The 14620-nt window shown below is 40.1% G+C and overlaps 1 protein-coding gene across 1 annotated transcript in view; it reads right to left on the bottom strand.

Moving 5' to 3' along the window:
• Positions 1-6254: 6254 nt before the first annotated feature.
• LOC119720462 (fibrillin-1-like) overlaps positions 6255-14620 on the bottom strand; it is a 41412-nt gene continuing 33046 nt past the window's right edge. Inside the window, exons 40-48 of the mRNA XM_038190134.1 lie at positions 14315-14440; positions 13160-13303; positions 11705-11814; positions 10234-10456; positions 9371-9455; positions 8051-8166; positions 7134-7429; positions 6708-6791; positions 6255-6572 (exon numbers count right to left, since the gene is read on the bottom strand). Of these exons, the coding sequence (XP_038046062.1) occupies positions 6516-6572; positions 6708-6791; positions 7134-7429; positions 8051-8166; positions 9371-9455; positions 10234-10456; positions 11705-11814; positions 13160-13303; positions 14315-14440 (1241 nt within the window). The 3' untranslated portion in view covers positions 6255-6515. The remainder of the gene's footprint in view (positions 6573-6707; positions 6792-7133; positions 7430-8050; positions 8167-9370; positions 9456-10233; positions 10457-11704; positions 11815-13159; positions 13304-14314; positions 14441-14620) is intronic.

The raw sequence follows: 14620 nt of genomic DNA, 5'->3' as shown, positions 1-14620 counted from the left end.
ATTTGGATTCGCATCAGTGTGTGGATTACAAATGCACTGTTAGACTAGTGTCTGCTTCGCGCAGCGGTAATTTATCTGTGAACGGGGATGGAGTCCATGCGGTTGGAGTTCAAGTTGGGTTTTCATGTAGCACTGATTCAACAAACCCCGTGTATAGTCATGTTTCAATACAGAATTCACGTTTTCTTCCACAATAACTTTTCGCTGACCTTTGGAGCCACTTCAATAATAGCGATTTTGAAGGACTTATTCTGAAAGCAACCTACCCAGTTATCAAAAAGCTTATTTAACACCCCCTGAAACTGTTCGGTCTGGGTTGCTGTCATTTAGAGGAAATCACCACTTTGGGGAATGATTTTCTTTGAGTGGAAATGTCCCTCCCACCAAGGCATCGGATTACCCCCAAACAAATTGAACGGACATTGAAAGATGATTAAGCTTTAGTTTCATGGGTGTCTGGAACTTCTGGGAAAGTAATGCCTGCAGCAAATGCCGCTGCTGGCAGTACAGGTTTTCATTTTCCAACTAAGAAGAGTTAACGTACAGGAGTACGCCAACACAAGCAAAGTGATAATTGACTATTCTCGAACAATGACGACTTGTATAAGACATGCCATGCGCGGGGTTCATGGCCCATGCAGTATTTTGCCAGTAACAATGACTCTTCCAAACGCGTTTTTATCATTATCACTATATTATTTTTTTTATTTTTTTTGTACAGTAGTAGGACTTGGCTAATATTTGTTGTACAGTTCAGAGTTCTATGTGTCGTGACAAACGGTGGAATAGGTATTAATAGTTATCTAAAGTTGCAAGCGGTCAATCTTTCGGATATTTACGAGGTTTTAAGACACGCAAAATGAAAAAAAAGGGGAAAAAAGCGGCTTGCACTGTGCCGATACCTTTTGTTCACAGGTCAACACAGCGACTGCAATGTACGTAAACACACGTTTGTTAATGTTGTGAATCGAGGATTTTATATTGTTCCTTTTCATCAAATCTTTGTTAATACTCTAACAACAATACCCGCTGGTTTTGAACACGTTTTTTTTTTTTATCGAGGACGTCCTTGATTTGAATGCTGTCATCTATTTGATCTAGGTCCACCATTGCCTGTCTTTACATACTCATGCATACCCATAACACCTTACCTACTTTCCTTTGTTTTCGTGTAGGAAAAAAATACTTAACTCGCACCGTGAAAACTCTTTCAACCCAAAGGTTAATCATGATTTCCTTAAAAGCATTCATCTTCATTTGGCGATGATAACCCTAACCCAGAATGCCTCTAAATCGTTTTTGTTTTCTCACAGAGGAGGAACCTTGTGTGGACGTGGGCAAGTTCATATAACGTCTTCACTACCTGCACTGTGTTGACATATTTTGTTAAGAGGTCCACACAGTGCCTGTCAACCCGTGTATTCGTGTTATCCTCTACTTATAAGGGTCTCTTATTGTTTCAGTTTTGTGTTTCTATTGTTTGTTTTTACATCACTTGTTCTCAATATTTCGAATACGGTTTGTACACGAAAACCTCCCCAGGACTTGGCTCATGTCCTCGGGGTTATTGTTATCACAAATCCCCCATTGTTTTTAGGTCCTTAGTAGTTAAGGATGACAAGATCACCTAGACACACACGTTTGTTTATGGTGTAAATCGAGGATTTTCTTGTGTTCCTCTTCCCTTATCCTTGGCTTGTACTTTTTGAACTTTTTCGCAACAGCTCTTATTGGTTTTGAACACGAGGTTCTCGAAACTGGAGGCTTGACATTTTAGGACGAATGGGAAATCATTTACTTCATAGATTTCATGATGAGTGCAGTAACATTGGTGCAGGCAGTCTCAGGGTCTGCATGCATGTGGGCTGCATTCCAGTCGGCTTTCTTGATGTCGTCGTTCAGGCGATCTCCATCGGCCCTCTGGTAGTGCCTCGAGGAACGAGTAACAGGCTAGTGTCTCTAAGCAGGCAATGAAACTGAAGCAATGACTGTTTGGTGATCAGGAGTTCCACAGGGAGAGAGAATCTCACACTTACATCTGACTGCGGGGGGGGGGGGGGTCTGTGAGGATGAAATCCAGGGTGTTAATGGGGTAAAGTCGTGTTGGTTTATCTACAATCTGGTGTAGACCATGCATAGCCTGCGTCCGTAGACCAACAGTGTCGGCAGATGACGGGGAAACAATCTGGTTGCCAACAATGAAGTCGTCAAGGGTCAGTATCTTCATATGTAGGGCAGTGAGACGAGAATCAAGGTAGTCAATCAAGCTGACATCCGCTCTGGGCAAAGATTCAGGACGATGGAGGGCACCAAGGAGCATCTTGCCATACTTCATGTTAACAGACAGGCAGATGAGCTCCAAGACGTCCGGTTCCTCATCTTCTAAGCGGATGGCATCTGCGCCATCCTTATGAGCCCACACAATGACAACTCCACCATATCGATTACGACCACAGCGGAATATTGTTGATACCCCGGGATGGCAATTAACTTACCTGTAGTTGAATCATCAATAGGGGTTTCAGTAACGACATTGTAAGTTGGGTTATGGCACGGTGCATAAAATTGGAGCATATCCAGATTACTTGCTTCACCAGGATGATGGCCAGACAAGCCGCAGATGTTAGTAAGCAGTACACAGAACCCTTCCGATGCATGTTGAGAATTGCGAGTTCGCCCTCTACGACCAAAACGTGCACTCATATCGGTTGTACATTCATGATGAATCTGAAAGTGGGTGGGAGGGGTAAAACTCTCAGCTGGACCAGTTTTCCTGGACAAATGAAAGACACTGCTCAGAAAGAAGGATTTATCCGCCGACTTTTATACACTTTTTTTGGCGGCTGAACGATCTAGTGCAGCGTGATTTTCCGCATGGCGCAAGCCGGGCCGGTACCTCCAGTGGACGGCCAAACATTGGCCGCCCGTGCACGGTGACTTCGTTTTTGACGGCGCGAGGTGCGTACATGTACGTACGTACGCTCGCAACCTACAAAAATAAAACCCACCTATTCGCAGTAATTCGTGAATCCTGTAAAACTATTTCTTTTTTTTAAATATCTCATTCAAATGCTGTGATAAGTGGCATGTTGGGGAAACTGGAGAACATTTGAAAAAAAAAATCCCAACTTTAACTGACCCTTTTTACCGATGATTGCATGGACATGGAAAGCAAACAACGATCTACAACGGCATTTTCCTACTTTTATTACAAAGTATGGTGAATAAAATAAAAATAAGGTCATTTTATTTCATCCGGTGGTGTGAATTTAACTTAATCTGGCAAAACGTACAGGATGTTTTCAGATGGAAATTAGTGTTGTGTTTTATTCGATTAACTTGTTGTTTTTTAGTTCGATTAATTAGACTAGATACAAAACAACAAAGAGTGACAACAAAAACAAGTGACAGTCACCATGAAATCTAGACTAGACATTCAGTCCTCCTAGAACAATACGTGTGCCTTGTGTGCCTTGCTTTTCTGAACTCATGAACTTGAGGTTTGGTGGAACTCACTGAACTGGCAGTTTGCACGAGCACAACTTCAAATAACTAAACTGACAAAGGAGGGAAATTATAGGGGGTTTCACGATTGAAGGTAAGGTGCATGTTTACACAAATGAGTGCTTCAGCGATATTGTCCTTGGTTACCGGTTATGCTCACTCTGATCGCAAACCGCTGTAGCGTTCAGATTTATGAATGAACGGTCGTCGCTGAGGTCACTGCATTGTTTACTTCCGCATTCCTCACCTTAGTGGGGTTGTTGCAACGAAATCAGTTAAGTCGCAGAACTATGCGATGACGCCCTCTATCGTCCAGCTACAAGTTTTGTTACAGAAATTACACATTTGTTGGCGCTCAATTTGCCAAAGTCTGGGTTCGCTTGGTCAGTGCAGTAAGCGCATACGTTTCACTCCGGGTCTTGACGTTGTATAAAAACAAGAGCAGTAGTGTGTTATTTAATGACAAAAATGGGGATGTTATTAGTTTCGTTGCCCAAATATGGCTCTTTGTTAACAGAACAGAATAATAGATGTCGTGTGTAGGTTACACTTATAGAAATATGTGATGCAACAACGGGTATATAACCGAAGACCAGATATAGAAAGCGCACGCTGAAAGGTCAAGGCGCAGTCTTTTTTTGCATAATTAATCGCCGATTCTGCTCGCATATCACAGACCCTTGCTCGAAAGGCTATATTGCATAAACTATGGATATATTATACCATTTAACATATTGAATAATGTTGTTATCATAATAACAATCATGAAAACATCAAACAATTTTCCCTTGCTGACCTTTATTTGAATACGTAAATGAATTGAAATTACGGAATAAAACATACCCTTAATTCCATCAAAACCCCAATTGATATTTGAAATTGATACCAAACTATACTTTCACAAATTGTGTAAATACCAAAATAAACTATAGATGAAATTCTGGGAGACACAAAATATATATTTCATTTATTTATGCTTTCAATAAGTCATACAACGCTGCTAAAATAAGATTCACATACAATCGTTCTCTTTGATTTGTGACAGACTGACATGACATCATCATGACATTGATATGCAAATTTTAAATACAGCTGTTTCTGTACACATTACAACAAAATATGTTGACCTTTTCATTAAATGCGTTCATTTGTAGGGAAATATCCGTATTACAAAATACTTCACTGCAAGTGACATACATGCATTGAGCTACAAGTAGCCGAAACAATCCAGTGTTGTGGTGAATACATTCATTTTCCAGTTGAATACGTAAACGAATTGAAACTACAAACTTAAACAAATACTTTTAATTCCTTGAAAACCCCAAATGTTATTTCAAATTGATAGAAAACTACATTTTCAACCATAAAACATATGGATATTACAATAATAAAATCCGATTAAATTAAGGAAGACCAAAATGTATATGTGTATATTTTTTTTTCCATTTAATTAGGCCTCCACTTAGTCATAAATGCTGCTAAAATATATGTAGGTTTCATATAAAATCATTTTTTTTTTCATGTTTTTTTGACAGCCTGGCATATATGAAATGATGCTGTAAAGTTTCGGATGAAATGTTTTAAATTTGTTAAATGTATTTTATTTGACCTCGGTAGCCTGACAGGATGTCAACGAAGTTTCCATTTTTTATTTGGGGGGGGGGGGGAACATTTCTTTAAAAGGGTACTTGCACATCCGTGCTGAAATGTAGACCTTTTTTTTCCCCTCCAGACACTATGAAAAATCAAATAGTGTGTGTGTGTGGGGGGGGGGGGGAGATGGGGGCGCTGTTCCAAATCGCCGATTATGCAAACTAACGGACAATATATGGTGCTTTCCAGGGTGATACAAGCGCAAAATTAAAACAAGGCACCCGTAACGGCCGTTGGCGCAAAAAGGGCACGATTTTTGTTGTTGTTAAGGACACTTGTTTAGAAAAAAAAAGGCACTTGTTACCAAAAGAAGGCCACTCTTTACAAATATGGGAAGGGGTGGTGGTATGCGCTGGTGAAAACATGGACATTTGAATGGAAAGGGGCAGTCTTTACAAAGTATTGGGAGAGGGGTTAAATACCCACTTACACCCCCCCCCCCCATGGAGGCCTAGGCTGTAATTAGCATATCTTTTGTCAATAATGACATTACTCTGAGTATTACAATACATTTTACGCAAACGTTTACCCAATTTCTATGCATTATTAAAATAAAACTGACTGCGATTCAAAACTGGTTCGTGTGCAGCTTGTGTGTCAGCTAATGTGCAGTACATGTAATATTGTACACACCGAATGCTCCGAATGTTCAAGATTTGACTGAACATTATTGAGCGTTGATTTTTCATTTCTCTCACCGATAAGAATACAATAAAAATAGATTACAAGATATTCTAACAAAAAGCTGATCAAAATTTACAGCAGAATATAATCCGTAAAAACAGCCTAAGCTTTTCCTTTTGTCCCACAATGAAAGACATCGGATTACATTAAACAAAATGGACCCCGTATACCTATTACAGATTAAATACAACAATTACTTAACACAGCAAATAAGTTCATGTTTTCCCCTTAAAATTATTGATGTTGGTGGATGGCTGAAGACAGCTATGTCTAATCTTGAATGCTCATTTTGGCCCCAAATTAAATGAATCTGTCTTGTAGAGTTTGGTGTATAAAATTAACATCATTGCAGGGGTAAAAAATAACCAAACAAGCCTCACCGAATCCAAAACCAGTTGCAACTGAGTTATTGCTTAAGTAAGATGTTACTTTTGGAAATGGCTGTTTGCTTTGTCCGCTCCTACAAGAATAAAACAATATATTAAAACTAAGAATAAGGGAGAGAGACACGGCACCTTATTGGGTAAATGCGATATGTGCGAAGATTAACTCTCTACTTGAACTTGGATAACTGTGGAACTGGTTATCATGGTAAAGCTGCAAGCCGTCGCTTACTCGTTCAGTCTACTTATCCCATGGGTATTACTTGTCACAGAGCAGGCTATTGTCGTAGTTTAGTAGTAGAGGGCGGGATTGTACACCACGCGGCCTGCAACGTCCCCTCCATCACGCTGTGAAAGAAAACACCAAATACATGACACGAGTCTTGAAATTAGAGTCGTGTTAGAATAGAAACAAGTACACCGAGGGTAAAACATTTAATATCTGAAACTTAAAATGTGAATGTTTTGATCCTGTAAGCTTACCGCTTCTTCTTCGCGGTAACGTTCCAATGCCTCGTTGCCAGTCACCATGTATGGTCGGATGAACTCTGAATGACTCTGCATAGTCTGTGCGTTGTATAAAAAAAAAAGTAAGTAATACATGATGTTACTTAGATCATACACATCCAAAGGCAGTATTGTGATTGTTACCATGCCTATCAGATACAAACATCTTGTAACAGGGTCCATTTTACCGTGCCCCTAAGCACACGATACGTTCTTTTAAGAGGCATCAAGCCTCGTTAAATGACATTGGCTGAGCTCTACTTTCCTGAATCCTACAGAAGACATCAATACCTCATGGCGGATTGGAAAAGATCTGAAAAGGCTGGGGTTATAACTCCAGCAACTTGACAGGCTCTTTCTTTATAAACCTGTCTTGGAGAAGAACACAGCTACCTGTCTCACCTGTAGGTAAGGTGACCGGCTCATGACATGAGCGAGACGATTCATCCGCCTTTCTTCCTCGCTGTAGTCAGCTACATTGTAGCTTTCGTCAGAGGACAAGCTGCGATCTCGGCGATCTTCAAAACCGAAGGGTTCCCTATTAGCTTGGAGCCGTCTACTTGACTGATGGTAGATTTGACTTTTAATAAGGTATTGACGCCTCATGCAGCACCAGATGACTATTCCTGCTATCACCAGCAGGAGAACAACACATCCGACTATGATGAGAACTGTAGCTAGAGGTGACACACCACCGCCTGCAACAGCGCAAAGAGTACATAATTTTTTTCCAAAACCTTCAGATTCACGAAAGAAAGCAGTTGAACACAAACTGATATACCTGGTTTTGGGGAAAAATAATAATAATTGCATCATTACTTGTTATTGCATAATAATCTGAGATCCATTTACCAGAAACAAAACTCAATGTTTGGAGCTGACTCTTTGTAATAAGAGAACAAACAGTAACAAGTTGTTGTGCGATTAATATGTGAACCAAGGGTGTAAAAATGTTGCAAAAGGTATCGCTGTACCTGCAGGGATCATGCTGCGACCAAGCCGCGATGCTAGCAACATGAATAAAGTTGCACACCACTTATTACTACTGATTAATTTTCCATTGATAACTTGGAAGACTGCCAACGCAAAAAATAGTTCAGCGATGGTACAGTTTTACAGATCTAAGATTAAATTCCTGCTGAAATCAATTTCTTGGCTATTTCAAGCTCAGTTCTTCCCATCGACTGCACCATGTTAAGAGCATTTTTATACCCTCTTAATATATTGTGTACTGTGTGAAAAGTATTTCAATCTTCATTCGGTCGCATAAACATATTATGGTTTGGTTTATTTCTTCGTTATTGTGTCGCAAAACTGACCTCCTTCTGTGGCTGGTGTCTCTGTTGTCAAGTCTGGTGGTGTCTCTGTTGTCAAGTCTGGTGGTGACGTGGTCACTGCAGTTTCGCACCGCTCGCCAGTGAACGATGCAGGGCAACTACAAGAAACATACAGATTGCATCCCACTTTTGCTTATATCTACATTTCTGAACACGGATTCTACATGTTTGGACTAAGAAAGCCTCTAAAATCAATGATTATCTACCATTCATTTCACAATTGTGTCATTAAGCATTCCTTACTAGCCGTTCATTCTTGATATGCATTTTGTGCATATTGTAAAGAAAGTGGGACCAAGAATGCAGGAATTTCTCCATCCTTTTTTATGATTAAATCAAGGATGTGATGAGTGAGATTTATTCAGTTAAACTCTCTGTACACAACAATATATCAGCTCAAGTAGTCTGTGTTAGTAACTATCAGAATTTGATTGACACTATTTCGACCAACTAGTATAATTTAAGATCAATATATCATACAGAATATAAACACAGTACTGACAAATTGCTTGGGTTAATTTTACCCAAGCAAGGTGTAGTAATCGATTGCAAAGAAAATGCGGAATAACTTAATATGACTAATTATATAGGAGTATTTTTTTTGTAAAAAGCAAGTTTTCTCCAACGCTGGTCGGCCGACCTGCGTTGGAAAATATAATTTTTCTTGAAAATGCCAGCACGCCAGGAGCCACGATTCTACAGAATGCTTCAAACTGTCATTCCCTAACAATCCAGTAAGGTATTTCGTGATAGTTTTATCATTTCGTTTTCTAATGTTTGGAAATGTTGTATCTTCCCTTTAACAAAACATGAAATAGCGTAAACAACTTAAGAAAAGTGGCATTTGAATTGTTTGAATAGGTGTGTTTTCAATCTAGTTTTGAAAGTGTCCAGAGTTTGGGAATCACGTATATGACGATAGGGAGATTGATCCAAAGTTTGGGAGAATAGATGGAGAAAAATCGATCACCGTATCAAGTATCAAACATCATTTGAAACACACGTTGTAAGCTCTCGCCAGGGATAAAAGTACATATGGGTATCAGGTTGATGCAACTTTAAAGACCGCAATATAAGCATTGAGTTTTCCCTGGGACAAAAAAGAATACCAGATGATATATACTCAACATTTATAATCAGTTTGGGACTTTTTTTCATTATTCAATTTACAATTACTCAACTGGGCGATACATCCCATACAAAAAAAAGTCAGACACCTTTCTGCCCTTTGTCATGTTCTACTTGTCATGGTTATATACTCCCACTCCTTTCGCACAATCCTGGCCCCGCCCCATAAGTTACCTGCAAGTTGGCTGAGGGGAGAATCCTGAGCTCTCGCATGTTCCGCCATTCATGCAACCATCTTGTGTGCAGTCTGATAACAATGCTGATAACAAAAAAAAAAATTAAACAAAAAGTTTCACTGTGATTCCACTGCATAGCAATTAATCCACTTAATGACCTATTGACACAGTCTACAATAGACCACTGCTTTACTGAGCACTTTGAGCGTAGGTTGTCGCAGGGATTGCATTTTCAATTCAGGAGGAGGTTTCTGGGTTCACCAGTTGTCCATATCCTTTTCAAATAAGTTGACACTGCTGTACACTGTTCAAAGTTTGAAACCATTTAAAATATTTGAGTGTCCCGTGTTTCTAAATTATTTATGTTTGTTTCATATTGATGTCGCTGTTTCAGAGTGTAACTGGTATTTCAATCATGGAGTGAAATATCTCAAAAATGGTTTAAAATCGTATTCGCCCTCCAATCAAAATGTTCCTGTAACCCATTAGCACTTGTATAACATTGTGTTATCACACTGCAATTTCTCATTAATGAATCCATAAACCATACAAGGGCTGGGGCAGTTTGGGGTACTCTCTAAATTCCAAAGAGTGACATTAGGGACGAGACGTTTTAGAGGGAAAATCACTCTCATTTTCGATTGAAAAAGTCTGAAAAAAAAAGCCACATCAGTCGAAGCTCGAGTGAAAACTCGATCTTAACGACTGAAAGAAGTTCACTCTAAACGTCTAGTCCCTAGTTTACGACTGTGGGAGTGAATCTTCACTCGAATGGAGTGAATGTTCACTCTTTGGATTTTAGAAAGTAGTACTGGCCGGTAACTGGCAAGTTACAGGAGCTAAGACATTACAAAGCCTTACATGTGTTTGTGTAACTGACAGAGTCCGGTACAAGAGCTATGTCGTCCACACCATCGTATAGTGTATCATTCTCTGCTATCACATTGCTGATGACATCCACCGAGGGTTGTTGCCCTTGGAATGCCAGTGCCGTCTGTGCAACCACACTGCCTTCTTCTAAGCTCAAAACTGTTACCCCAATCACACGGTCGGTCAAACTATCTCCCCGCAGCTTGTTCAGGATCTGGAAAAAGGAGAAAGTAGCGTTCAGATGGTAAAGAGATTGGCTTTTTTATTCTTTTACAGAAATACATTTCAACAGAGTGGAAATTTCGTTATGATAGATTCACTTCACATGACCCCATCTTGACTGTAATTTGTAGGAATGGGAAAACACCTGGGTATGCCGACTTTTCGACATAATTTCATGTGAGAAACTGAATCCGGTTCCATATTTCGTTTTATTGCCTGAAAACCTTCGCTGCAAAAACAGAAATTTTCTGAAAGCGAGCCACAACTTCAGTAACCAAAACGAGATGAAATAATGTGCCTTTTAATTCGTGAATGCTGATCAACTCATGAACACGCAGACAAGTGTATATATGTCTGCAATTCGGGACCCCTATGCACTCTTTTGTTTGTACAACAACTTTACAGGAAGACCTCCCATATGTTTTTATACAATATCTCCAATATCGGGATTTGTGGACCTATTGACCTCTATTGTTCAACATCCCCTATTGAATGCAAACAAAACCAAAAAAACTCACGCACACAAGCGTATATTTGCCTACAATCGAGGACCCCTATTGTCCCTCTTTTGTTTGTACTTTTTAGGAAGATCTCCCATATGTTTTGTAAACAATTGTCCTCTATTGTTCAACGTCCCCAATTGAATGCTGAAACAAACTCTCTCTCTCACACACACACCCCCACACGTGTGTAAACATTGGCAATCGTGGACGCCTTATTGCCCCTAATCCTCTTTCCTTTGTTTGTACTCTCGTTGGTTTTGTACACGATTTGAGATCGTGGACGTTCGGGAGATCGTGGACGTATCATTTGCGCCCCAGTTCTTTTGTCCTACGTCCACGATCATTGCCGGTGTTTACACAGGCGCACACACACGCCTTTTGCACTTGACAGTACGGTGGTGATGAGTACAAAATATCGACAAAGTGCTTATATTTTCCTTTTTTTTTTAATTTTGGCTATCGAACGTGTGGTGCGCAATACACGTGAACCTACGGTTTCGTCATGTTTTAGTTTTGGTTTAGTTTTGCAGGTTCTTGATCCTTACGACATCGGGTATCCGGTTCGCGATGAAGGCACATTCTCTACGCAATTTCCAGACCGTAGCGTAGGGATATGCTCTGTTGTAGAGGAACTCTCGTTTGTATCCTTGTGTGCAACACACACGTTTTAGGCTCATTTCACCAGGTGCATACATGTAATTAAATGAATGGAATTATTATAATTAATGGTATATTACCGCTGAAGTGATCCTCCTGGCAAGTTTTCTCCATGAAGCAGATGATGGGTTTCGGTAGGCACTAAGGAAAGGCAGGTCGAATGCCATGCCAAATCGGAATGACGTGCGTTCTGAAAAAAAAAAAACAATAACAGTGGTTGATTTTTTTCCTGTCTTGAAGTAATGTTACAGCAATACTTTTGAATGACCCTTGCACTGAACGTACTCTCTGTACACGGTCTGCTTGTGCATGGTGTGCTGTGTGTAAATAAGGGAATAACAGTGTGAGGAGCCGGTCTTCACTGCGTGATAATGACCGGGTTTTGGGGTGACCGCTGTTAATGGACCGAGACGAAATAAACAGTTAAAATGCTCCAATTTTGTGACTTTTTTACGGCGATATTTCCAGACTTTTTTGTGTTGATGTTCATGGGCCATATTTTAGCTTATGCGTGGTACCCTGTCTCTTCAATAAGCGTTATTTTATACACCACAGCCGGGCCCAGGCTGCGCTGCCAATTGCAACATCTTCATTGCGTACGCGTACGACTTCTGCTGCCGTAGTCAAACAAATTACAACAATGTTTTCATATTTTTACCTTATGGAGGAAGCTGAAATTTCGTTTACACATTCCTTGTGTCCAGACTTACAAAGATGCCTGGTTAAGGAAAGGTAAATTATGTCGATCGGCGAGGTATTTACAGAAAATAAATCGTAGATCTACGCTTTCGTCGTAACATCAGTTAAGTGCACTGCCGCTGTACGATATGTCGTTTCCAAACTTCCTTACGCGCGCGCACCCATAGCAACTGTGTTGCGTACGCGCGCGTCAGTCTCACGCGAAGGTGGTTGAGCGCATGGGCAGTGCTGTATTGTTACAAGCTGCCGTATGGCTGCTGTAAATTTGGCCAATCATTGCCTTCCATAGGGCTGGATCATTGCTGTTTCAGGGGCCATTTATTCGCTTGTTCTTTGAAGCCGGTCTTTATATCACCGTTAATGCCCGGCCACGTGATCGAGTTTCGACCAATCATCAACTCTCCAAGGTATTTATTAATGTAACTTAAACTGTTAGTAGGGTCGACTGGCAAATTGAAATTCGGAGGAACATTTTGGTTAACCGCTCCCCCCACAAACAAATGAAAAATATCTTGCTCTGCATGGTTTACTGTAAACTACTGCTTGTATTGTATCTTTTTAGATGCCACATACAGAGTAATGATTTTTGAGTGCAAATCTGTCTTCTCTCTACAGGTTTCTTCAGGCTTGCGAGCTACAGTGCCTATGGCACTTTTGAGTAATCCTTGGTTTCATTACCAGAAAGAAATAAAATAAAAATAAAAATAAATAATAGCTCCAACAGTGAGGTCATCAAGTGGAAAGCTCAATTTAGAGAACCTTGATGCATGCATCAGACCGAAGTCGTGCTCCAGTCACTTTTAAATAAAGATTGTGAAGAACCAATGCCGACTTACTTGAACATGAACCGTCACTGTTAGTGAAATATTCTGCAAACCCATTGCATTTGCATGTGTAGCCCGCAGCGCTGGTAGCCGGTTGACAGAACTTGCCATCAGTGTCTGGACATAGAGCGGTGTCTAACAAACATGGACTGGCAGCTGAAAAAATGGTAAAATATGGGACAGTAGGCCTACATGGTTTTGTAAGTTATTGTTGCGTTGATAGCAGTACATGTTGTGTAGCAGTACCATATCTTAGTAATCAATTTAAAATTTTACTTCTTGTAGCAGAGAACATGTATTTTTTTCTTCATGGATTGGCTAGCATGTATTAATTGTAAAAAAGAAAAGGGGACAAAAAAGAAACACAAAAACAGGTAAAGAAGTGACCTGAGTAAACTGAGTAAAAACAGAAAGATTTCCCGGAATATTTCCACAGCTGTGACACTGCATCTGCACTTCCTGCCAAAGTGCCCGTTCACACTATCTTGAAGCGAAACTAAAGCAAGTTAATGACGTCGACAACTGAAGTTTCATTGTGTCGTTTGCTGTTAACCGACAAGGGCGGATCCAGAACACAATTTTAGGGGGGGCCAAAAAAAATTTGGTCCCCCAAAAAAGTGGGTCAAAAAAATTACGGCGTGGGGCCCGCTTAAGGGCCCCGAAATATTTTTGGATTCTTGGTGCTCTGTGGTGCGATCTGAGGCAATTTCTGACCACTTTAACCAATGTTTTTTTAGGAAAAGATGGTGGTGTACTCATTGTCTGTCTTTATTGCGATGTTACATAAAAACAAAAAAATTGTTTCGTTTTTTTTTTTTTTGGGGGGGGGTCATGGCCTCCTTTGCCCCCCCCCCCCTGGATCCGTCCTTGTTACCCGAACGAATTCACTACTCGCATTATAATTCGCTTGAATAAGGAACTTAAGCATCATTCGATAAAATGGAATGCTCCAATAATGTTTGTGAATAAAAGAATTATCACGTAGCAACTCAGTGTAACCGCTCAGTGTAATTTTTGGAATCAGAAGAGAATATTTTTAGATGAGACCAGTATCGTAGGAAATATAATCATCATACAAATTACAAAAAAGCAAAACCATAACTGCTGAATTATTGTGATCACAAAAAAATATTTTAGTTTCAAAGACAGCTCAATGTAAAATCCTACCTATACAAGTTGGTCCAGCATAATCAGATGGACAAAGACACTGGCAGAATTCTGCATCAAATGTACCTCCATTCGAGCAACTTGATGCAGACAGCGGGCACTCTGATACAAACAAACAAGTTAGTTCTACATGGGAGTGCATGGGTATTGCATGTGACATAGGACCTAAAAGGATCATGCTTCAAGTCCCAATGCTAGCAACATGAAAAATGTTGCACACATTCTGTTTATGGCTTCGGATTACAGTGAATGTCTTTGCATTTTGGGAGACTGCCAATGCAGGCTGGATACAGCACATTCTGTTTA

This window comes from Patiria miniata, unplaced genomic scaffold, assembly GCF_015706575.1.
Source record: "Patiria miniata isolate m_02_andy unplaced genomic scaffold, ASM1570657v1 HiC_scaffold_9, whole genome shotgun sequence".
NCBI lineage: Eukaryota > Metazoa > Echinodermata > Asteroidea > Valvatida > Asterinidae > Patiria > Patiria miniata.
Note: the sequence above shows the minus strand (reverse complement) of the source record. Positions and strands in the feature narration are given on the sequence as shown.